Source organism: Balaenoptera borealis (genome assembly GCF_965194805.1).
Source record: "Balaenoptera borealis genome assembly, chromosome: 8".
Lineage (NCBI taxonomy): Eukaryota > Metazoa > Chordata > Mammalia > Artiodactyla > Balaenopteridae > Balaenoptera > Balaenoptera borealis.
In genome coordinates this window covers 10,382,122-10,408,591 of record NC_138865.1, presented here as the reverse complement: position 1 = coordinate 10,408,591, position 26,470 = coordinate 10,382,122, and the positions used below count along the sequence as shown (strand labels likewise).

The window sequence follows — 26,470 nt, the reverse complement described above, 5'->3', positions numbered from 1 at the left end:
CAACCCTGCTGACACCTGGATCTCAGACTTCCAGCCTCCAGAGCTGTGAGAAAATAAATTTCTGTCGTTTAAGCCACCCAGTCTATAGTATTTTATATGGCATCCCAAGCAGACTAACACAGGGGATGTACCTAGTTCACATAACTATGCTGTGACCAATGATAGGTACGGGTCACACAGGTACCATCCTGAGGCAGAGATTTGGTTTCTATTCTGAAACAGCCTTAATAATATTTCCCATCCCACGTGTTCTTCCAGAACCTTGCAACCCTCCTCAGTCTACAACCCCTCTGCTTGAAATTGGACAAGCCTCGTGATCACCAGGGGATGATGGGGTGACTTGGAGAATTCCAAGGTGTATGGTCAGGCCACTCAATATGGCTGTTCTCTTGCTCTCTGTACATCCCCTGCCCGACCAGTGCCTGCTTCACCTATATCTTCCACCGGCGGCCCCCAACGTTTCCGGCACCAGGGACCGGTTTCACGGAAGACAATTTTTCCACGGACTGGAGGGGGCGGGACGGTGCAGGCAGTAACGCGGGTGATGGGGAGCAATGGAAAGCAGCAGATGAAGCTTCGCTAGCTAGCCACTCACCTCCTGCTGTGCAGCCGGGTTCCTAACAGGCGGCGGACTGGTACTGGTCTGTAGCCCGGGGGTTGCGGACCCCTGTCTTACACACATGACTGACCTTCCTACGTACTTGCCTCCGCCCCAGCTAATGATTGTTCTTATTAGAGAGGTGGTGAGGGGCGTGCCCCGCTGCTAGTTTCCCTGGAAACCGATGAGCCCACCTGACATCAATTCTCCTATAACTGGTCATCTCCACTTCCCCACCCGCCTCCACCCCGAATGAAGACTGTCGCCCCATCCTGCCTGCCGTGCACCACACACGGTGAGGTGTTGCCCCAGGACCTTGGTCCAGATGTGTAAGCTCCCCCAGCCATTAAACCACCGATGTCTCTGTTGTTGACTTTGGACTCTTTCTTCAGTCTTGAAGTTGGGGAGTGCAGGCCTTGCAGGCCTGTGGGGTGCAGCCCAACGCAAGGCTAGGATAAAAATGTGATTCAGTTTCCACCTGGCTTTCTTGGGACTTTTGGCCTTAGAACCCACCCCCCATGCGATGAGAATCCCAGCCCATGTGGAGAGGAGCAGAGGCCCCCAACCCTCAGCTCTGTTGAGTGCCCAGTGGACGGCCAGGACCAACTTTCCAGCCATGTCCCTGCACCATCTTGGAGGTGGACCTTCCAGCCCTCTGCTGGGGGGAAGATGCCATGTGGATCAGAGACAAGCTCTCCCCCAGGCAGATTCAAAAGGAGAATAACAGACAGCTGTAAGCAACTAAGTTTGGGGTCGGTTTGTTTCACAGGAATAGATAACCCAATACAGCTTAAGACAAGATGGAGCCACTTGTACTGGACGAGCCCTTCTTTCTCTTGATTATGTCCTTGCCCCAGGATATCCTGGTTTATTCCAGAAGGGGCTGGGGACTTACTCCAGACTGGCCCATTCAAACATAGGCCTCCCACATGACTGGTTCCTGACATATTCACAGGCGTTCACTGGGACAAAGCGGGGCAGGATCCTGGAGCTGCAGGTCCCCCCACCCCAGCTTACACCGCTGCCCCTGGCTCCTGGGGGCTGACCATGAGGGTTCAGGCCCCAGGAAGAGGAAACCCTGACAGCCATCTGCTTTGCCCATGGGAAGAACATAAGGTCTCATCCTGGGTGCGTCTTCTTTCTTCCCTGCCTCAAAGCCACATATTGGCTTCATCCTGGGTGATGCAAACCAATCAATTGTAAGTTGGTCATGTTCTGTCCCCCACCGATCATTTGGGCATCCAAACCACTGTATCTGGGGCCATGCTGCCAGGTCACCATTTTGAACCATTCGAAAATACCTATATTACAGTATATAAAGTAAGAACGCAAGTGTTCAACGTGACAAGATTGACAAACATATTTGTTTTTCTACCATCCTGCTTTACTTACGCAAATAAGTATCCTAGAATGGTCACTTTTGGGACCTGGAAATGGTTACATGAGTAGGTGGTTTAGTTTAGAATGTATGACTAATATTTTTGCAGTTAAGTAGCATTTTCTGTTTTCCAGTAACTCTTTAAAGCCCATTTACGTTGCCTGAATATGCATCATAATTCCTCTTTTGGAAATGTCTACGTTTCCGCCACCGTGCTGGTGATTCTTCATCGTCCCACTCAAATCCTACCCCTCCCCGCCCACTCCTGGCCACACCTGTCGGCCTGTTCCCTGCCTCAAAGGCTGACACCTGCGAGCTGCATCCCCCAGGCTTCTCTGTTCTCTGACTTCCAGGTGGGTTTGACCAAAGGGAAGCGCTGTTGGAGTGTGAAGAGTGGTGAGAGAGAGGGGTGGGTCTTCTCCCTCCCTCCCTGCTAGGCCCCGGTCTCCATCATGGCTGTGTTCCTCCACCATATACCATAGGCTGGGCAGTCCCTCTCCCGTGGCTACAGCTCTCACTGGGTTCTAGGAATAGCTTGCCCTTTCTCTTTTGCTTCTTCAGGCCAAAGGATGATAAAGGCTTCTGCTGTTGTTAGTTTCCAGGGGCTTCACCATCTCATCTTGATTCTCTTAACCCCGCCCACAGTGTGGGTTAAGGGCTGAATTGTAACCGCCCCACACCAATTCCTATGTTTAAGTCCTAACCCCTGAGACCTCAGAATGTGACTGTCTTTGGGGAGAGTATCTTCAAAGAGGTAATTAAGGTTAAACAAAGTCATATGGGTGGGCCCTAATCCAATCTGACTTGTGTCCTTATAATAAGAGGAGATTAGGACAGAGACACGTGCAGAAGGAAGACCACATGAGGACACCGGGAGAGGATGGCCATCTGCAAGCCAAGGAGGGAGGCTTCAGAAGAAACCAACCCTGCCCACACCTTGATCTTGGACTTCCCAGCCTCCAGAACTGTAAGAAAATAAACGTCTGTTGTTTATAAGCCACTCGTCAATGGTATTTTTGTTATAGCAGCCTGCGTGGACTCAGACAGCGGTAGTTTGTCACGGCAGCCCTAGAAAACTAAGACACCATGGTAAACACTCCCGTCATTAAACTGCTCAAGTAGCCTTGGGAATGTGCTGGCCGTATCCTTCTGGGACCCTGCCTCACACACCCAGTCTCACCAACGGTGCTATCATATGTCCCTTGATCAACCGCATGGTATCTATCATCACATTTCTTTCTCAGTTTGTAAATACGTCAACATCTGTGCCATGAATACCTTTTACCGAAATACTGTAGGACTCACTTTCACAATAAGGTACCTAAACTGTTTCTAATCAAGGAGCCAAGTAACATCCAACTCTCCATGTAGAGCAGCCTGTCATTTCTAGAAAAATCCTTTCACATTTTTAAATCAACTTTGGCGGGAAGGCCTGGGGTAATGATTGAAGCCCAGAGTGTCTCTGGAGATGCTGCATGAGAGTTTTCGTTGCTGCTTCAGTGGCTGGGAGCCCCACTGGTCGATGTGGAAGGCAAGCAAGATGAGCTGGAACGTGTAGGGGGGTGCTGGGTTCTGCACTTAGGGATATCTAGGGAGGAAAAAGATATCACTAGAGTGAGAGTCGTTAAAACATCCAAAAAAGCTATATAGTTAACATTATTTAAATGATAAAAAACGATTCTATAAAATCACCGGGCTGGATGGGATGTATTGAGTTTCCCAACTTCACCACCTTCCCCCCGTTCCCACCATCTTCACCTTGAGTTACTAATAATAAGTTCCTTAGTCTCCAAAGTGCTCTTACAACTATATTTCATTTGACTCTCAAGAAAATTCTGCGAGGTAGGTAGGGAGGTATTAACATCTCCGTTTTACAAATAAAGGAAACCGAAGAACAGGTAGTTTAAGTGCCAGCTCAAGTTCATGGAGCTAAAAGGCATTAGAGCTGGGTCTGGAGACTCGTGATTCTTAGACCAGGTGGGTATCAGTAGAGTTCCCATCGTTTATCCTCCCTACTAATCTGGGCATGCACGCAAAGGGCAAATGTCACAGGTTGACACTCCAACCAAAACTCACAGCGAGAAAGGATTTCTCCTCGACATCTGGCCGTAAGCAGAAAGAGGAAAGAATGGAGAGAGCAAGAGAAATAATACGAGCTGAGCTTGCAGGGAGCAGGAGGGATGTACACTCACCCTTATCTTGGCCCCGGCTGTGTGCAGAGCGACATAGGAGGGCTGGCAGATGTACAGATGCTGAACCTCCTCAAACACGGTCCCCCCACCCCGACTCCACATTCAGCTGCCAAGTCCCAGCAGTCAGATCATCCGTTACATCCCTCTAATGCTCTGACAGCGATGTTTGCAACGCACAGGGTTTCTATTAATCCGGGGAGAATCCTACTTTAGACTGTCATTGAATCAGAAATTGCTTCCGCCATGACTGCTGCCTCCAGCGAACCAGGTTCCTCTTCCTCCACAGAGATGTGCCGCAGGGGCTGGTCTCGCCCACACCCTCCACCTGCCTCAGGTGCGCTCTTTACTCCTTCTCTAAATCTGTCCTTGGAGGCCCCCCCTTCTCCTAGAAGCTTCAGTGTCTTGACCCTCAGGGATTTCTGCCTCAGCTGCATTCCTGAAGCCATTATTATCCAGACCCCTAACTTAGCACTGAACGTACGCTCTCGGGCGTTAGTACCCGTTTCTGAATGTATTGGGTTGGCCAAAAAGCTCGCTCGGGTTCTTCCGTGACATAGATAACCTGAACGAACTTTTTGGCCAACCCAATAATTATCTGTCTCCTGATGAGACTGTCAGGTCCCCGAGAACAAAGCTGGAATCCCACACCCTGTTGAGTCTACAGTCCTGCCTTTAGTAGATCCATCCATGTTTGCTGGTGACTTTTCTGGGAAAAAGTAGGCAAAACTGGGGTTAAACATAGCCAGTTGTTCGAATCCAAGAGGAAAGGGGGAAGGAATGGGAGTAAATCATCTTCCCGTGTTTGAAGTTTTCAGTGTTGTTTCAAGATCAGCGTACAGTCAGCATTTTTGTGTTGTTCTGAGATCAGCATAAGGTAAGAGAACAAACAGAAGCCTTCCTTTGTATCATTTTAGGAACAATGAAAACAAAATAATACCTGTTGAATGGAGACAAAGCCTAGCTTTCCGTGATACAAGAATGGGCTAGTAACACCTTATCTGTAACAGTTCCAAATTTAATCCTATTACAGTGCAAAGCATAATTTATCACTGTATTGGAGGAACCCTTTCTCCTAAGTCCCCCAGGGAGATTCACAGGCCCAGGCAGGCTCCCCTCAAGCTTTCCTCTTCCACCCTGGCAGGTCCCAGGGACTCCCCCACCCCCCTCCTCTCCTCCTGGTAACCATCACCACCTACCCAGACTGTGGGTTTCTCATCCCTCCTAGATGGGTTCCCGAAGATGGTCTTCTTAGGTCCACCTGTTGGGCTGCACCCCGCAGGCCTATGGGCCCTGCACTTTCCCAGGTTCAAGACTGAAGAAAGAGCCCGAAGTCAACAACAGAGACATCAATGGTTTAATGGATGGGGGAGTTTACATGTCTGAAGCAAGGTCCCACCATTTGCAGCAGGTGGCAGACAGGACATGGCGGCAGTCTTCGCTCCCACGGCGGGGGTTGGGGGGGGAGATTACCAGTTATAGGGGAAATGACATCAGGTGGGCTCATTGGTTACCAGGGAAACCAGCAGAGGGGCACGCCCCTCACCACCCCTTTGATAAGAACAATCACTAGCTGGGGCAGAGGCAATTACATAGCAAGGTCAGTCTCATGCGTCAGAAATAGGTGACGCAGTCCCTGGTAGGGCAGAGGACGTACGGAGAGCAAGAGAACAGCCATCTTGAGTGGCCTGACTATACAGGCTTCCTTGCTGTCCCTGAAAGCAAGTTTGCAGGCCCTCTTCATTTTAAGACTTTAATGTCCATATTACAAGAGAAAAGACAAGATCTAAGGGCAAAATATGGGGAAGTTATATAAAAGGGTACAAATCTGACAGTCTTGGGTCTTGGTCCAGAGCATCTAATGATCTGGTTGAAATAACTGGAAATTTCTTTTACACCAACATTGGGTATTATAAGCAGAAAGGGTAGGGGGTCCCCGGAGAAAAGAGAACCAGGCATGGCTTTCTTGCCACAAGAGAACCCATTTTGGCCTAAGCCATTTTGTGATCTAAGCCTGGCCACGATGCTTGCCCTTGAACAGGTCTCAGTAATTAATGATCTTAAGGGAACAAAAGAATGCAGGAACAAAGAAAAAGCAGTCAAGAAACAATGGTTCTGTGATAGAAGAGTCCTAGATTCTCCTCAAGAGGTACATGTAGATGTAGAGAATGGACTTGAGGACACGGGGAGGGGGAAGGGTAAGGTGGGCCGAAGTGAGAGAGTGGCATGGACATATATACACTACCAAATGTAGAAGAGATAGCTAGTGGGAAGCAGCCGCATAGCACAGGGAGATCAGCTCGGTGCTTTGTGACTACCTAGAGGGGTGGGATAAGGAGGGTGGGAGGGAGACGCAGGAGGGAGGAAATATGGGGATATGTGTATATGTACAGCTGATTCACTTTGTTATAAAGCAGAAACTAACACACCATTGTAAAGCAATTATACTCCAATAAAGATGTTAAAAAAAAAAGATGTACATAACAATCTGATACATATCGTTGAGTATATACATATCTCTGGGGGCAGAAAGTAAGGCCGCCACCCAGGTGGAGGATGGAATGATGATGTTGACCTTTTCTGACCCTCGTGACTTCAATCAATTGAAGCTTGCACTCTGTCAACCTTTGCCCCAATTCTACACTGAATTTTCCACTGCTTAAGACCCTTCACGAATATGTGTGTATCCTTAGTTTCAAACTTCCCCAATTTTGCTATTCGGGGAGGCACAGCTTGGGAAAGATCCCTGGTGTTCGCCTTTCTTTTGGTGGTGCTGTGAGATCTTAGTTCCTTGACCAGGGATTGAACCTGAGCCCTTGGCAGTGAAAGCATGGAGTCCTAACCACTGGACCACCAGGGAAGCCCCTCTCCTTCCTTGCTGCAGATAATAATTCCTTCCTTCTCCCATTCTTTGGTTTGGCCATGTTTCTTGGCTCGACACCCACCAAAAGGCAAATCCAGTTTTTTGGGTAACACATCCACACCGGGAGGATGACACACCCCAACTTTGCGGGGACAGAAGCTCCTGTGCTTGGGACCCTCCCAGACCTCGCCCTATGTGTCTCTTCATCTGGCAGTTCACCTGTGTCCTTGAACACATCCTTTAATAAACTGGTGAACGTGTTTCCCTGAGTTCTGTGAGCCGCTCTAGCGAATTAACCAAACCCAAGGAGGGGGTCGTTGGAACCTCTGATCTCTAGCTGCTTGGTCAGAAGCACAGGTGACACTGGTGACTGAAATGCGGGGGAGGAGGGCGGAGAGCAGTCCTGTGGGACTGAGCCCTTATCCTGTGGGCTCTGACGCCGTCTCCAGGTAGATGGTGCCAGAACTGAGTTAAATTGCAGGCCACCCAGCTGGTGTTGCAGAGAATTGCTTGGTGTGGGGAAAACTCCCACACAGTTGGTGACCAGAAGTGCCAGAAACGTGTGTTTTGTGTGAGAAGTAAAAGAAGCACTTAGGAGATAGACAGAGCTGAGGTTTTTTCCTACAACAGGAGGGAAAGACTAGGGTTTTCCTTCACATTGGGGCTCATCAAACCTTTTACTTCCTACTCATCTTTGGCTGCTGCCTTGCTGTGAAACTCCGTCTCGGTCCTTCCCCCAGAAAAGTCAATTTTTTCAGTGCAGAGACTTAACAAGGACCTATCTTAGCAGGATAGCTGAACCCCTATTTCAAGTGGTTTATTTTCACTTCTGAGCACTTGGAGACCAGGCAAGACATATTTTACTACACTTCTATCCTACATGGAATTCTTCTCTTAAGAGCTTTTGCCTACAACTCCACTGACTTTTTTCCCTTCTCTCTCTTTTTTAAAATAATTGTTTATTTTTGAACAGGTTACTTTTCTACATAGTTCAGTATTGGAAAGATACAAAAAGGGACAGTGAAAAAAATCGCCCCCCACCTCACCTCCCAGCCCTCCAGTTCCCTTCCTCAAGGTCAACCAAGATGATCTTTTTTTCCTCTATATCCTTCCAGAGGTATTTTATACATTGCAAGCAAATATACACATAAAATGCAAATATATTCTCCCCCTCTCCTTTTTCATACAATTGGTAGTATACCATCACTTTCTGTTCACTATATATATGAGAGTATGCGTATGTGTGTGTGTGTGTGTGTGTGTGTGTGTGTGTGTGTGTGCCCGCCTGTATGAACAGTACTTAAAGAACTTCCTTGGGGGCCTGGGTTCGATCCCTGGTCAGGGAACTAGATCCCACATGCATGCCGCAGCTAAGACTTCGTATGCCACAACTACAGAGCCTGTGTGCCGCAACTAAGGAGCCTGGAGCCACAACCAAGGAGCCTGCCTGCCACAACTATGGAGCCCACGTGCTGCAACTAAGTAGCTCGCAAGCTGCAACTAAGGAACCCACCTGCCACAACTAAGACCCGACGCAACCAAATAAATAAAATTTAAAAAAGAAAGAAGCATAAGGGAACTTAAAAAAAAAGAACTTCCTCAGTCTTTCAAGGGTTGTATTATAGTCCATTTATAGATGAGCCAAATTTATGGCTATTTGAGCTGTTCACAATCTTTTGCTCTTAGAAACGATGCTGATATAAATTTTCTTTTTTTTGGGCTGTGCCATACAGCATGCAGGATCTTAGTTCCCTGACCAGGGATTGAACCTGCGCCCCCTGCAGCGGAAGTGTGGAGTCTTAAGCACTGGCCCGCCAGGGAAGTCCCTGATATAAATTATCTTTACATATGTGCAGGTCTGTCTGCCGTCGCCTGTTTTCTGATGGGCTAAGGGTGTCGACAGCCATGCAATCTACCAGTAAATCCCAGTTCCAGAGCATCTTCACATAGAGTATTCCTTTCCTCAACCTGCTCCTACAAAGACAGACAGAATCGGGTAATTTAAATGTATTTTTTTCATCAGTTGAACTTACTGTTCTTTTTCTAGAGATATTTACACAACAGTTTCTCTCCATGTTGCTGTCACGTCTTTAAATGGAAGGACATGGGAGAAGATGTATGGAAGGCCATGCTTTACACATCAGAACTCTCTGGGGTTCTGTTCTTAGCCCACTTCCTGGGCAATCAGTGCCTAAATCTTCAACTGCTGGATTTATACCTCTCGCCCCGCTCTCCCCGCCAAGCTCTTGGCTCACACATTCAGCTCCTTTCTCAATGTGCCTACTTGTTATCCCGCAGGTACTTCACACCAAGCATGTCCAGTCTCAGTAGGAGATGGCATGAACCTTTACACAATCGCCCAATCCAGATACCCAGGAGTCATCCCTACGCGGCTGGAGCCTCCCCCTCAGCCTGTTAAGTCCCTCCAGGGCACGACTGGGTCTTGTTAGGGTCACACATCCCTCGAGCCCCCTCCAGTGGCTGTAAGATACTTGTTGGATAAATGAATACACATATGAATGACTTCTTCTCTTTCATTTCAGGGCAATGGCTGAAACCACCTTGCAGGGGAACTTTGAAGCAGCAAGAGAAAATTCCTATCTTCCGGCTGGATGTCATTTTATTGGGCACAGAGAAGGGAGTGAGAAAGGCAACAGGCTACTGAGGCTGAGTGACCCCAGAAAGAGGGGGGCCCCTCGGGAGGCTAAGGCCCAAGAAGGGCTGTTACAGGGAACAATTTGCATACCAGCGTGTACACTATACACCTGTGTCTGTCGCTCCCCAGTTGAATTTTTTTTTGTTCTCCATTTATGTTATTTGCAGACATTTGCAAATGATCACTGGTACAAACAACACCACTCGATAAACCCATGGATCACTTAAGAGAATAGGTCACGTAAAGGAGTACTGTAGGTGGATATGGAAAACAGATAAATAGAATCACAACAATGATAGCCCTGCAGGGTGCCAATCACTCTTCTAGAAACACCACCACCACCAACAATAATAATTGCAAATATCTGGTTGCTGGGCATTATATTACTTCATTTAATCTTCCCAAGCCTGTGATGCGGTAAAAAAAGGTAAAGAGGAACTTCTCTGGCGGTCCAGTGGTTAAGACTCTGCACTTCCACTGCAGGGGGTGCAAGTTCGATCCTTGGTCGGGGAATTAAGATCCCACATGTCTCGCGGCCAAAAAACCAAAACGTAAAGCAGAAGCAATATTGTAACAAATTCAATAAGGACTTAAAAAAAAAATCTACCCTCAACACTTTATGATGACTCCCAGTTCAGGGGTGATGTGGTAATACTGTATGTAAATATGGATTATTGTGTTTGAAAGTCATAAAATCAGGAGTTTTTCATTTTAGTCATATAAACACAGCTTCGACTCACCCCTGTAAATTGCCTAAGCGTAGGCTGGGAGCTGAGTGACAACTAACGGCCACTGGTGGGGATGAAGATGTCTGGGGGGCTTCCCTGGTGGCGCAGTGGTTGAGAATCTGCCTGCCAATGCAGGGGACACGGGTTCGAGCCCTGGTCTGGGAAGATCCCACATGCCGCGGAGCAACTAGGCCCGTGAGCCACAACTACTGAGCCTGCGCGTCTGGAGCCTGTGCTCCGCAACAAGAGAGGCCGCGATAGTGAGAGGCCCGCGCACCGCGATGAAGAGTGGCCCCCGCTCGCCGCAACTAGAGAAAGCCCTCGCACAGAAACGAAGACCCAACACAGCCAAAAAAATGGATAAATAAATAAATAATAATTAAAGGTGCTAATAATTAAAAAAAAAAAAAAAAGTCTGGGGAGGACCTCCCCCAGAAGGGTTTCCTTCCAGGAGGAGAGTCTAAGCGGGGAGACTGCTCATCCTGGCTTCAGCTGAGTGGATGCTTCACCCCCAGGATTGAGCTGCTCCCTGGACTTTTCCATCTGGGGATTCTGTGCAGAAAACCCCTGCTCTCCTCTGTCTGCCTAGGACCCCAGAAGGCTGCGCAGACGGTCTGATCACCCCTCCAGGTGACACCGACGAAGAGGCTGCTCTCTTTTCCTCCTAGCTTACTCTGCTTCTATGAGAAATAGAGGAAGGTGTGAGGGAGAAATAATCAACACAGCTCTAAAGAAGCCACAGGCCTGTCTTTGTTCTTGGTTTGTCTTTAACTCGGGGTGAAACTGTCAGCTGTGGAGGAAGGCTAGGCAGAAAATTCTAGCCAGGGTTTTGAAATTTAAATCCAAGATTTTGTGGGACTTCCCTGGTGGGCCAGTGGTTAAGACTCCACGCTTCCACTGCAGGGGGCATGGGTTCAATCCCTGGTGGCAGAACTAAGATCCCACAGGCTGCACGGGGTGGACAAAAACTTAAAAAATAAATAAATAAATAAATAAATCCAAGATTATGTGATGGCACCATTCAGCCTCCCAAGTAGGTGGCATAAAGTAGGGATGTGTTCCAAAACGTTCCAATGGTTGTTTGTTAGTAGGGATCATGAATTCATACTTCAAAACATCCATGTCTTAGAATATTGGCTTCTACTGTAGTTTGTGGTAAAATACCGTATTACAAAATGTTTTACACGTGCACATACATATATACTACATATACACATATATATTTTAAACCCCAGTAATAACAGTGATTAAAATACCCGTCATAACTAATATGTATATAACTAAAAATATCACATAACTCATAAACACGGTTCTTCTTTTCTGGTAGATCCTCAAGAGAAGCCCATTTTTGTCAAATACTTTGTGTTTAACTCTTCAGTAAAAACAAGCAGCCATTTGGCCCCAGGGCAAGAGAAGCAGGTAGAATCACTCCTGTTGGAAATGCCAGGGTAATTTATTATGAGTAGCATGATCAAACAAGAGGCTACAAGACAGAACAAGTAAACTATGCTCTTTCAGAGGCAAAGGAGAAATACAAAGACTCTAAGCAGTGGCCCTTCCTGAGAGTTAATTTTGCCCCCAGGATTCTTAGCAATTAGGCCTTTTGGTCTTGTACGTATCAGAAATTAACAAAAGCCCATATTGTAGTTAGTAGGCAGCTGAGGGCGCACAAGACAGAATTCACAGCACTGAGTTTAACACACACTATTCCATCTGGGAGCGTGGAATCAAAAACCCAACACTGGGGACTTCCCGGGTGGTCCAGTGGTTAAGACTCTGCGCTCCCAATGCAGAGGGCCCAGGTTCGATCCCTGGTCAGGGAACTAGAGCCTGCATGCCGTAACTAAAGATCCTGCGTGCCACAGCTAAGACCCGGCGCAGCTAAATAAAAAAGCAAAAAACAAAACAAAAAACAACCCCACGCCAATGAGGAGTAATGAGCAGGCAGAAGATGTTATGGAGGCCGGGCAGGAAAAGAAAATATATGGCTTACATTTCATGTAGCTCTGGCTGCAACTATCTTTTACACAGAGGAAACTGTGAGAAAGAAGACAAAGAAAAGTGGGGAAAGTAAGGTAAAAGCGAGAAACAAAGCTTATTCCACAGGTTGGCGCCTCCTCCTGGCCACGTGGCTGACCGCTCATCAGCGTCTCAGCAGCTGCTCACCATCAGTACTCTCTCACTGGTCCCTGCTGTCTCCATGATGATTTGGTGTGACTCTGACAGCTTCTGCTAGTTACTGAACGCTTACTTTGAGCTGAGCACTGTTGTTACTAACTCTATTCTACAGACGAGGAAACAGAGCCTCTGAGATTGTTAACAATTTGGCCCAAATCACTGAGCTGCTAAGACTGTGAGATCAGGCATTGAACCTAGGCTGTTTCAGTCCTTAGCCTGTGCTCTTGTTCAGCAAAGTGAAAAATAAGATGGTATTTAATGGGGGAGAACACGAACATGTATTGAGTACTTAATATATACCTGGCGGCATTTAATCCTCACCACAGTCCTGCAAGGGAGGTATCATTATTCCCATTTTATAGATGAAGAAACTGAGGCTCAGAGAGGTTAAGTAACTTATCCAAAGTTGCACTGTTAAGTAAAAAAGCCCAGGTCTCTCAGACCGCAAAGCCCATACTCTTTCTTATTCTTCCTTCCAAATGGAATTCTCAGGAATTTCACTGAACTAAATGAATAAAAATCTCTCCTTTAGATATTTTTACCTCTGCACATCCAAACCAAACAGACGTTATAAAACGAATACCTGGGGGTTTCGTCAGAATTTGAAAGGAATCTATTAAAGATTGCCTGCAAGGAAGCCACTGCATAAACTGTGTTTTGTAAATTCTTCTGTTTTAATTAATTTTCTAAAGCTCAAAGAGAAAGATGGGAAACAGAAACCAGTTTTTATTGGTTTACAATCAGAATTCATGAATATACTGGCTTCTTTTTTGGTATAAGGAGAGAGCAGAGAGTAAATGTGGTAGGAAACTATGGGGGCCCACAGATCCAGACTTTAGCCTGGAATGGACTTTAAAGATGTAATTCAAACTTATAAACGGGGAAATGAAAACTCAAATAGCTTGAGTGACTGCTAGTTAACAGTAGAGCTGAGGCTAGAAACCTGGGTGTCCTGATTCTTAAACCATTATTCTTTCCATGACATGAACCAGGAATCACTTTAGAGAATATTCCTTTTTCCTCCTCTTTTGACCCAGACAGGGATGAAAAAGTGAGAAAGCTTAATAAAGCATTAAGGATTATGCACCATCATCAAGTGGGGTTTATCCCAGGAATGCAAGGATTCTTCACTATATGCAAATCAATCAATGTGATACACCATATTAACAAAATGAAGGATAACAACCATATGATAATCTCAGTAGATGCAGAAAAAGCTTTCCACAAAATTCAACACCCATTTATGATAAAAACTCTCCAGAAAGTAGGCATAGAGGGAACCTACCTCAACATGATAAAGGCCATATATGACAAACACACAGCCAACATTGTTCTCAATGGTGAAAAACTGAAACCATTTCCTCCAAGAACAGGAACAAGACAAGGTTGCCCACTCTCACCCCTATTATTCAACATAGTTTTGGAAGTTTTAACCACAGCAATCAGAGAAGAAAAAGAAATAAAAGGAATCCAAATTGGAAAAGAAGAAGTAAAACTGTCATTGTTTGCAGATGACATGATACTATACATAGAGAATCCTAAAGATGCTACCAGAAAACTACTAGAGCCAGTCAATGAATTTGGTAAAGTAGCAGGATACAAAATTAATGCACAGAAATCTCTTGCATTCCTATACACTAATGATGAAAAATCTGAAAGAGAAATTAAGGAAACACTACCATTTACCATTGCAACAAAAAGAATAAAATACCTAGGAATAAACCTACCTAAGGAGACAAAAGACCTGTATGCAGAAAACTATAAGACACCGATGAAAGAAATTAAAGATGACACAAACAGATGGAGAGATATATCATGTTCTTGGATTGGAAGAATCAACATTGTGAAAATGACTATACTACCCAAAGCAATCTACAGATTCAATGCAATCCCTATCAAGCCACCAATGGCATTTTTCACAGAACTAGAAAAATTTCACAATTTGTATGGAAACACAAAAGACCCCGAAGAGCCAAAACAACCTTGAGAAAGAAAAATTCAGCTTGAGGAATCAGGCTCCCTGACTTCAGACTATACTACAAAACTACAGTAATCGAGACAGTATGGTACTGGCACAAAAATAGAAATATAGATCAATGGAACAGGACAGAAAGCCCAGAGATAAACCCATGCACATATGGTCACCTTATCTTTGATAAAGGAGGCAAGCATATACAGTGGAGAAAAGACAGCCTCTTCAATAAGTGATGCTGGGAAAACTGGACAGCTACATGTAAAAGAATGAAACTAGAACACTCCCTAACACCATACACAAAAATAAACTCAAAATGGATTAAAGACCTAAAGGTAAGGCCAGACACTATAAAACTCTTAGAGGAAAACATAGGCAGAACACTCTATGACATAAATCACAGCAAGATCCTTTTTGACCCACCTCCTAGAGAAATGGAAATGAAAACAAAAATAAACAAGTGGGACCTAATGAAACTTAAAAGCTTTTGCACAGCATAGGAAACCATAAACCAGATGAAAAGACAACCTTCAGAATGGGAGAAAATATTTGCAAATGAAGCAATGGACAAAGGATTAATCTCCAAAATATACAAGCAGCTCATGCAGTTCAATATCAAAAAAACAAACAACCCAATCCAAAAATGGGCAGAAGACCTAAATAGACATTTCTCCAAAGAAGATATATAGACTGCCAACAAACACATGAAAGGATGCTCAACATCACTAATCATTATGTGATTAGAGAAATACAAATCAAAACTACAATGATGTATCACCTCACACCAGTCAGAATGACCATCATCAAAAAGTCTACAAACAATAAATGCTGGAGAGGATGTGGAGAAAAGGGAACCCTCTTGCACTGTTGGTGGGAATGTAAACTGATACAGCCACTATGGAGAACAGTATGGAGGTTCCTTAAAAAACTAAAAATAGAACTATTATATGACCCAGCAATCCCACTACTGGGCATATACCCTGAGAAAACCATAATTCAAAAAGAGTCATGTACCACAATGTTCATTGCAGCACTATTTACAATAGCCAGGACATGGAAGCAACCTAAGTGTCCATTGACAGATGAATGGATAAAGAAGATGTGGCACATGTATACAATGGAATATTACTCAGCCATAAAAAGAAACGAAATTGAACTATTTGCAGTGAGGTGTATGGACCTAGAGTCTGTCATACAGAGTGAAGTAAGTCAGAAAGAGAAAAACAAATACCATATGCTAACACATATATATGGAATCTAAAAAAAAAAAAGTGGTTCTGATGAACCTAGGGGCAGGATAGGAGTAAAGATGCAGACGTAGAGAACGGACTTGAGGACACAGGGAGGGGGAAGGGTAAGCTGGGATGAAGTGAGAGAGTGGCATGGACATATATACACTACCAAATGTAAAATAGATAGCTAGTGGGAAGCAGCCGCATAGCACAGGGGGATCAGCTCGGTGCTTTGTGACCACCTAGAGGGGTGGGATAGGGAGGGTGGGAGGAAGAAGCAAGAGGGAGGGGATATGGGGATACATGTATGCATATAGCTGATTCACTTTGTTATACAGCAGCAACTAACGCAACATTGTAAAGCAATTATACTCCAATAAATATGTTAAAAAAAAAGCGTAAATGGGCATAAGGGATCTTATTGGGGTTTTAAAATGAAATGTTTTAAAACTGATTTACGTTGATGGATACACAACTTGCTAATTTCACTAAAAATTATTGAATTGCACACTTGAAATGGGTGAATTAAATGTTATGTAAAATACGCCTTAAAAAAATCCCAAAACTATCAAGACACTAAGAATCAAGTTCTCCTGGAAAGAGGTCAAGAAGGTAACTGCAGAGGCTGGAGCTAGCAAAGCGCAGGAAAAGATAAGGTCTTATCTAAAGCAATTAACAGTAAGCTGGCAATTAGAGGCTTTTATTACTTGTATTTAGCTGAATGCTGTGAATAGCAAGCTGTTTGAAATTCTTGGCCAAATCAGAACCCAGAAAGTGAGGACTTCTAACTTCCAAGAAAAGGTTGAGTGTGAGACAAAAGGTAGTTGTTTGTATACTTAACTTGGTAGAAAAAAGAAAAAAACAAAAACAAAAACAGATGAGAAACAAGTTATCAGCTGGGGTCCCTGGGGTCCCAATTCCAGGCCCTGGGAAGACCAAAGCTCACCCCCTTGGTTTTTGTGAATTGTCCTGAAGGGCTTTCTAGGTTTCTAGACTTCTTTTTTTTCTTTCTAATATTAGAAAGTGAAGTCATCCTTTATTCCTCTTTTCTTCACATGCCACATCCAATCTACCACAATGCAGAATATGGTCACTCCTCACCAATACTACTGCTAACATGCTGGTCTGAGCTACCAGTATCTCTCCTAACTTCTTCCCCTGTTTCCATTCTTGCCCGCCCCCCTTTTCTTATGGCTGTGCCACACGGCATGCGGAATCCTAGTTCCCCGACCAGGGATATCGAACCCGTGCCCCCGGCAGTGGAAGTGTGGAGTCCTAACCACTAGACCACCAGGAAAGTCCCCAGTTTCTAGACTTTTGAGACCTTGCTTCCATGTGTAAATTGAGTAGAATTTACTAGAGAGATGGAAGGCGGGGTTTACATCCCAGTAATAGGGAATAAATTTGATGGGAATGGATGGGTTACTATCCAGCACTAACCTGGCCCCTCTCCCCTTCCCTGTCTCAGCTTCTCTCCATCGGGCTGGCTTCTCCTTCCTGGTCTTACCTCTCTCCTCCCCTCCGCTCCCCTTGCAGAAGCAGAAGCAACAAGGTCTTCCTCTAACCTCCAGCCTCGGCAGGCTTTCCTCCTCTGGAGCCCAGGTGCCTGCAGTATCCAAGCCCTCGAGGTGTCATCCCTCCCTACAAGCCCCTCAGCGGCTTTCCCCCAAGGAGACAGCTCCCTCCTTCCCCTTCCCGAAGAGGAATCGTGGGGTCAGCTGTTAAGATTTAAACAAAATTTTTTTTTCACGTCTTTACACAAGATGGGAACATCTCTGAAGTTTAAGACGGTACCCGGCTGTCCTGTGGTGTTTATATTTTTTCATTGCTTTGTTCTGTATGGAATTTTGTTATAATAACTAATGGTAATGGGCATTTCCTGATATTTATATAATTTTAATAAACCACCTTCAAAATTACAAAGCGTTAGTGATCAGATCTAGGCTTTATTCCCATCTTCTATCAGTGATTCACACTAAAAGGTGGTTCAATGAAGCAGCTATGATGAGGCAGTGCTAGAATTAAAAGGGAAATCAGGGGGCTTCCCTGGTGGCGCAGTGGTTGAGAATCTGCCTGCCAATACAGGAGACGCGGGTTCGAGCCCTGGTCTGGGAAGATCCCACATGCCGCAGAGCAACTGGGCCCGTGAGCCACAATTACTGAGCCTGCGCGTCTGGAGCCTGTGCTCCGCAACAAGAGAGGCCGCAACGGTGAGAGGTCCACGCACCGCGATGAAGAGTGGCCCCCGCTCACTGCAACTAGAGAAAGCCCTGGCACAGAAACAAAGACCCAACACAGCCAAAAATAAATTAATTAATTAATTAAAAAAAAAAAAAAAAAGGGAAATCAGGTACCCTTGTGAGGGGCAGGCTTTGAGAACTCAAGCCTAATGATAATGGAAAACATCACCAACTCACAGCAATATACGTGGATTTGAAACTGTTTCCTTGAGAATGTTTCTGATATGGGGGAGAACTCTCCTATCTGAAGGCTATAAGTAATGACAGGCAAAAAGGGAAAATGTCTCAGTGGCCTGACAGCCACGCCCTGGAGAGACGGCCTAAGGAATATTCTTTGTACTTTACATTCGTGCTTTTTTTTTCTTCCAACCCTTCCATTAAAAAAAAATATATACATTTATTTATTTATTTTTGGCTGCGTTGGGTCTTCGTTGCTGCACACGGGCTTTCTCTAGTTGTGGCTAGTGGGGGGCTTCTCTTGTTGCAGAGCACAGGCTCTAGGTGCACGGGCTTCAGTAGTTGTGGCTCGTGGGCTCAGTAGTTGTGGCTCGCGGGCTCTAGAGCACAGGCTCAGTAGTTGTGGCGCACGGGCTTAGTTGCTCCGTGGCATGTGGGATCTTCCCGGACCAGGGCTCAAACCCGTGTCCCCTGCATTGGCAGGCGGATTTTTAACCACTGCGCCACCAGGGAAGTCCCCAACCCTTGCATTTCACAAAGTTTTAACTTCTCCAAGTATCACATACCCCTTTGACACTTAGAGGGGCAAGGAATACTTCAGTGTTCAGGCCTCAGGTCCTTCCTGGGCTTTGGTGATCTGTCCTTCTCATCCTGGCTTTATAACGTGTTCCCGTAAGTTTGCCTAGTCACCTGTTTCTCGAGTTCCTCCTGAATCTTCCTAGATAAACCTGTCTAAATGATGCAAGGATTTTCTATCTAATGAATACGGGATTTTCTCCACTGCAATCACACCCAGGCTGTGTCTACCACACTCTCTCTACAGCTGCACTTGTCGGAGTTTTATTTACTCCCTACTTTTCTTATGTCTCCTAACTGAATTTCCTCAATACCCATTTCCTCTCCTCTCAGGCCCCACTGCCACTATTTCTTCATTTTCACAATCACCTTGCCTCATCTAGGAGGTTGCTCTTTTCCTCTGAGGGATGTGGTGGGCAGTGGGGCAAACTGGCACCTCGGGGGGAGGGGGCCTTAGTCAGCTGCAGCCTGTGGTCCAAACAGCAGGCTTATCGCGGACACCATTACAGAGTCAAAAATCCTAGCTCACTTTTGGAGGGTTTAATTATGCCTTGTGCCACTCAGAACTCCTAAGCAGAAACAGGGATTCTCTTTTTTTTTTTAACCTTTTTTTTCTTTTTTTTTTTTTGGCCTCGCCATGAGGCATGTGGGATCTTAGTTCCCCGACCAGGGATCCAACCCGCGCCCCCTGCAGAGGAAGTGCGGAGTCTTAACTACTGGACCAGCAGGGAAGTCCGCAGAAATAGTGATTCTAATTAGCATATTTACAGAAACAATACAAGTAGATCGATACAATTGTACACTTCACTTATTAATAGCTTAATGGTTCTCCATCCTTGTTTAATTTGCCCTGGTTTCCCTTTCAGCTTTAATTAGCACAACTTTTGAAGTTGTTAATTTATAATGACTATTTTCACTTTAGCAAGCCCTGCTAGTGTGTGCCAGATGGTGAACATCAAAAACCCAGAGGGAAGGTTTCTGTTTAGCCTTTGATTTTTGTTTTGTTTTTATTAAGCCAGAGAAAGCTTCGATTGTGCTGATAATTTGTAAGCATACATCACCAACTTTTATCTTCCTTCAAATTCCCTGTTCTCCCCCAGATATCTCTTCTACTTCTGGCCTAGGAGGGGCCAGGGAACTAGGCAGAAGCATGCCTGAATGGCTTGGGTGATAAGCCTCATAAAGTTATTTTTCTCAATTAATGGTTTTCACTGACAATTTTACTGCTCTATTTTAAGCTTCCCCATTCCCTTGGGCATCTGTACATATGTCTGTGATAAGCCTCATCCAATCCAACAAAACTGGCTCCTCAGAATACAGACTACCCTATCTTAAAAAGCTCATCTCTCTTTTTGGAACATAACACTTGAAAATGCATTTAAACAGAAAGCAATTGAGCTTTAAAGGAGAACTATAAAAGTGATTTATTCATGAGTACACACTTACTCCTCTCCCAATTGACACCCATTTTATATTAATTTTCCTTGAGTGTGTATCCACAGCCTTTTTCTAAATCTTTACTACTAATAGAAACCGTTTATTCCACCCTTATTCCCTTCAACTTTGCTCCAAAGATTCTCATATGTGCTGAAAGGGATCTATTGAGGGTACAAAACCACAATTTGGGAAAGTCTGCTATGAAATAATAATGCTCCCTAGTCACAATCACTGACTTTTATTAGGTAGTCAATTAGCTATTTTTTAATTAGGGAAAGAAAAGTTCTTAATTCATTTTTTCTGAAGTTATTTGAAATGCACTTTTATAATCATCTTCCATTGGTGGCAGGAAAGTTATGGAAATCATGCCTTTTTCTTAGATTAGTGGAATCTTTACTCTACAGATAAGTAATTTCTACAGAGAAATTTCTATAGGCTCTCCTCTCCCCCCACCCCAAAGGCCTCACAGAAGAAGAAAGAACCAATGATAATAATGCTCCCTTTATACTGTACAGTTTTCAAAGCAGATTCATACACATCAGTTCATCCAGGCTTTTTTCTCTTTTTTTTTTTTTTAAACAGGTGGGAAAACAGAGGCTCAGAGAGATAAAATAAAGGGCATCTTCAAGGTCACACAGCTAGTCAGTCAGTGTCAGAGACTAGGATTTAAACCACCACTTGATGATTCTGATTAAAAAAAAAACAAATTCAGGGACTTCCCCAGTGGTCCAGGGGTTAAGAATCCGCCTTCCAATGCCCAGGACGCGGGTTCGATCCCTGGTTGGAGAGCTAAGATCCCACATGCCCCAGGGCAACTAAGCCTGCGTGCAGCAACTTCTGAGCCCACACGCTGCAACGAAAGATCCTGCAGGCCGCAACAAAGAGCCCGCATGCTGCAACTTACACCCAACACAGTCAAATAAATAAATTAAAAATTTTAAAAATTAAAAAATTAAAACAAAAAAACCAAATTCAATCTTGCGAATAGGATTAGAGATCCAGCAATTATCATTAACATTATGTTGGGGAATCTTTTGTAAGAAATACTTACCAGTGACTGTGCTTTTCTGAGTTTAGATCTGTCCTGTGATTTATTTTTCTTATCACGTGACTGTCGGTTGAAATCTGGGGTCATTTCGTGTCTTTTCCTTCTTCTGTAAATTGGAAAGCATTGGAAAAATTATAAATATCATTTTAAAGCTTTGGTGGTTGGCATAGCTGTTTGTCCATTTCATTTTGTTGTACCTCTGGTTTAAAAGATTGTCTTCACTCAACTGGAAACAAGCCAAATATCTATCAATAGAGAATGGGTGCAATAAACTCTGACACATCCACACAATGGAGGACTGTAAATTGTAAAAAGGAAGGCAGAATATTTCTTTATATAACTGTGGAGTGATCTCCAGGATATATTGTTACATGAAAAAAGAAAGGGGGATAAAATGGTATGTACTGTGTGACACCATTTCTTTCAGAAAGGGGTGTGTGTGTGTATTTGTTTATATATTTTTAAATGGAAGGACTGCACCACGACACTTTGCAAAATAGTTACCTATCAGCAGGATTCCTTTGTGGTCCAGTTAGGAACAGGGAACAGTATGGAGGGGTCGGAACAGAAGCTAGACTTCTCCAAATACACTTTGTTTTGTGTATCTGACTTTGGAACCATATCAAAATTATAAAATAAAATGAAGGAAGAAAATTCCTAAAAATCTAAAAACAAAATGAAACAAATGATCTTATCTCTCCAGTTGGTGGCATTACCCCACACAAAGGAATTACTTCGTGGGACTTTAACATAGTAATTTGTCTGAATAGTCTTAGTAGAATATATCCTAAGGACAAAAACACAGGCAAAGAAATCTTAAACTGTTTTTAGTAATCCTGTTGTTTGCATTAATACTAATATTTGTTTTCTAAAACTACTGTATGTAATAGGACAAAGTAGGGATCCACAAACTACAGCCCAGAGGCCAATGCAGACCCATGCCTGTTTTTGTAAACAAAATTTTACTGAAACACAGTCATGCTTACTTCTTACATACGATCAATGGCGATTTTCAGGCTGCAATGTTGGAGTTGAGCAGTTATGACAGAGATATGTCCTGCAAAGCCTAATGTATTTGCTGTTCAGCCCTTTCCGGAAAAAGTTTGCCTAAAATAATGGACCAAGGCAATGATCATCAATGGCCACTAACATCACAAAAAGAGAGACAAACAGAAACCATGTGCCTCATGATGGAAGTACCTGAGCATTATACACTCAGGCCTCCAGATCTGACGACTGGTACTTGTACAGGAGACAGAGGAACATGCTGGGAGTACAGTCCCCAAAAACCAGAAGGTGAGAAGGTCTGTAGGATAAATGACCTGATTTCTATAACAAACAAATTGCAAGGGGAAAAAAAAGAGGGCAGAGAAGAAACCTATGGATCTAAAAACCCCAAAAAACTTAAGTGACACATGGACCAAATGTAATATGTAGACCTTATTTGGGACCTGATTAAACAAATCAACTGTTTAAAAATATCAAACCCTTATGAGACATTCAAGGAAACCTGAAAACTGACTTGATACTTGATTGATTATATTAAGGCATCATTCACTGACTTAGAAGTGATAATGGTATCATCTTATGATTTTTAGACAGAGTCTATCTTTTAAGGAGAGGCCTTGAAATATGTATGAATGAAATAATATGACACTTGGATTTGTCTCCAAAGTAAACAGGGGGAACAGCAGAGTGGGTGAGGTATGAATGAAACCAGACAGGTCATGTGTTGAAAACTGTTAATGCTGGATGGTGGTTATAAGAGGTTCTATTCTCTTTACTTTTGCATATATTTGAATTTTCATTATAAAAAGTTTTATTGGGACTTCCCTGGCAGTCCTGTGGTTAAGACTCCATACCTCCATTGCAGGGGGCCCGGGTTCAATCCCTGGCTGGAGAACTAAGATCCCTCAAGCTGCGTGGCCAAAAAACAAAACAAAACAAAAGAAGACCAGCTTTGCCCAAATATTTCCTGATACTTAATCTTCAAAAATTTCCACCAGCTTTTAATTAAGAAATTTCAAACATACAGAATAGTTGAAAGAACAGTAAAGTGATTACCCATATACTCTCCAACTAGATTCAACAACTGATAACATTTTGCTATTTTTGCTTCATCTCTGTGTATGTGTATATATATTTTCCCCTCCCCTGGGTCATAAAAATGTAAACTGCAGACGCTTCATCCCCAAATACTTCACTCATCTCCTAAGATAAAGACATTTGCCTACCTAACCACACTAGTGCCATCATACCTTAGAAAATGAGCAGTAATTCTTTAACGTCATTTTAATATATAGTCCATATCAACTTTCTGCAATTATCCCAAGAATGCCCATTATAGTTTTTCTTTTTTGAACCAGATCCTGCCTCGATTCCAACTGCATTGGTTTGTTATGTCTCTTATGTCTAGAACATTTCCCCCACCTCTTTTTTCCCCCTCTGGCACTGACTCTTGGAAGAGTTCAAGCATCCGGTCTATTTTGGTGAATGTAGCACATGCACTTGAAAAAAAATGTTTGTGGAATTGTATGTTTATCTTTTAAAATCTTTCAGTTTTTGCCTTCTGTACTTTTAGGCTTTGTAATTACGTACATATGCATTTGCAACAGTTATGCCTTTCTGTTTAGTTTACAGATCCCTGTATCATTATGAAATGTCCCTCTTTTTGTTTGGGAATACTCTTTGTCTTGATGTCTATTTTAACTGATATTAATGATCATTCTAGCCTTCTTATGCTTCCTCTTTGTATGGTACTTCTTTTTCTATCACTTTATTTTTAAGCCTAACTGTGCCTTAGTATTTAAGGTGTAGCTCTTGTAAAAAAGCATATAGTTGGTTCTTGCCTTTTTTACCCATTCTTATAATCTCTGCCTTTTAATTGGAGTGTTAAGTACATTTAATGTAATTATTGCCTTTCACAAATAGTATTTGAGTCTCACAGAAAACTCAGGAGACTATCGGTTTTTCTCAGGTTAATGTACCATTCATGTGCCTAGGTATCTAAATTTGCCTCTCTCTAATTTACCAACCTAGTCCAGACTAAGGGCCACATACAAACTTAGACACTATCTCCAGGGATACACTGACCAATACACAGTTAATACATTCACAGTGATTCCAAATGCAAGAGTTCAAAAAGATATACAGTGAAACTTTCCTATCCATCCTTGTCTCCAACATACCGTTCTCCTTGAAGGCAAATGGTAGTATCAGTTTCTTGTGTATATTCCAGAGATATTGTATGTATATAAAAATATGAATGTGTATATATGTATCTTCCTCCTCCACCCATTTAAATGTAAACAGTAGTATTTCTTTCAAACTCTGTTTTGTACCTTGTCTCGCCGCCACCCCCCTCAAACTTTCTAAATTATTCAGCAAACTATTTAGACTTTTTCTGATACAACTAGATGAATGTGAAGTTCATGAATCAAAAGGCTACACTTCCTTTGAAATCAACCATTTAATGAGTACTGCAATGATAGTCAGTGGTAACAAAGATGAGTAAGGCATAGTCTGTGCTCTCAAAGAGCTCAATTCTTGCTGAATTAGGGATACCACTCTCATCTCACCTCCAAAGGACCCCAATGTAATTTGAATGTCGCCAAGTCAGCAAGCCTTCTGGGATCACCCTTTCCTTTTTTAGCCAAATAATATCCTTTTAGAAGCCATCCTACTAAAAAAAAATGCTTACTTACTATGTGTCAGGCTCTATTATAAGCATGCTACATATATTAATCCTCACAGTGATCCTATGACTTAGGTATTACTATTATTGCCATTTTACAGAGGTGGAAATGGGCACAGAGAGGTTAAGGGACTCCCCAGGGTCACACAGCTAGAAGTGTGGGAGTCTGGATTTGAACCCAAGCAGTATGGCCCCTGAGCCTGTACACTGTCACTATCTTATGCTGCCTTGATGTTAATCTGTTGAAATAGAACCTCAGACTATGAAAAATGCATTAAAACATTTTCAAAAATTTCAAATTTTGTTTCCTTAATTTCATGTTTATCCTGTGTGCGTGTGTGTGTGTGTCTGTGTGTGTGTGTGTGAACAAATGAACAGATACATATGTACATACAGATGTATATTTTCTTACTCTCTTTTCTTTCTACATTATGGGTAGGATACTAGAGACACTCTTTTGCAATTTGCTTTTCTCACTTAACTATGTACCCTGGAAATCGCTCCTTACCAGTTCATAGAGATCTTCCTCATTCATTTTTACAGTTGCCTAATACTTCATTGTGTGAATGGACCATACATAGTTTATTCAACAAACACTCTCCTATTTATGGGCACTTAAGTTATTTCCAATATTTCAAAATCATAAACAATACTGCAATAAATATCCTTGTGCTGATGTACTTTTGGTACTCAAGGTTGATTCCTAGAAGTGGGATTGCTGGGTCAAAATAAATACAGATATCTTTTGCTGGATGTTGTACAATTTTTCTCCACAAGGTTTGCGCCGATGTGTATTCCCACCAGCAGTGTATGAGGGTGCCTGCTTGCCCACAGCTTCACCAACAGAATATATTGTCAAACTTTGAAGTTTTTGCCGATCAGAGAGTTGAAAAACGGCATATTTTGTAACGTTGTGCAAAAAGCAACACTGGGAGGATAAACCAGAAACGCATGAGATTTGTAAGTGGGAATGGGGTGGAAAAGATGAGTGTATGGTAGAGTGGAGGAGATGGAGGGGGTGATTCTCTGAGTCCACCTTCTGTACGCTTTTTGTATAGTTTTACATAGTTTTAACTCTAGAATCACGTAACATACTCACACTGAAGGGGATATTTAAAGAAAATAACCCACATGACTTTTGAACACAGTAGTATGAGTATATACCCAGGCTAAAGGCAAAAAGAACCAGAAACAAATATTGAATTCTAGTTAGTAGATTTGTTTCGATAATGATATGAGTTAGCAATTCTGAAATTACTTTCAGAATTTGTTAAGTAAATATATACTCTGTGTATTTACTATATATAATACATTTTATATAAAATTATATATGTACATATAATATATAATCAAAATTATATATGTATATATATATGGAGATATGTATATGGAGATGTACATATTTGTATATCCCTCCCTCTGTCACAGAAGGGAGATACAAATGTGGAAAAGGAAAAGGAAAAGACTAGAATGAACCTTACGGTACTGGATTGGAATTTGAGGT

At 43.2% G+C, this 26,470-nt stretch overlaps 1 protein-coding gene across 8 annotated transcripts in view; it reads right to left on the bottom strand.

Annotated features, from left to right (window-relative positions):
- Positions 1-1,340: 1,340 nt before the first annotated feature.
- FBXO16 (F-box protein 16) overlaps positions 1,341-26,470 on the bottom strand; it is a 62,962-nt gene continuing 37,832 nt past the window's right edge. For 2 of the 8 annotated variants that reach the window (XM_082402859.1, XM_082402865.1), the window contains 2 exons: positions 21,276-21,378; positions 1,974-3,564 (listed from right to left, as the gene is read on the bottom strand). In XM_082402859.1, coding sequence (XP_082258985.1) covers positions 3,385-3,564; positions 21,276-21,378 — 283 coding nt within the window. In that variant the 3' untranslated portion in view covers positions 1,974-3,384. Of the gene's footprint in view, positions 1,900-1,973; positions 3,565-3,978; positions 5,481-11,416; positions 11,844-12,405; positions 12,450-21,275; positions 21,379-26,470 lie in introns of those variants that run through there. The other 6 variants (XR_014247663.1, XM_082402862.1, XM_082402861.1 and 3 more) reach the window with 6 other exon arrangements.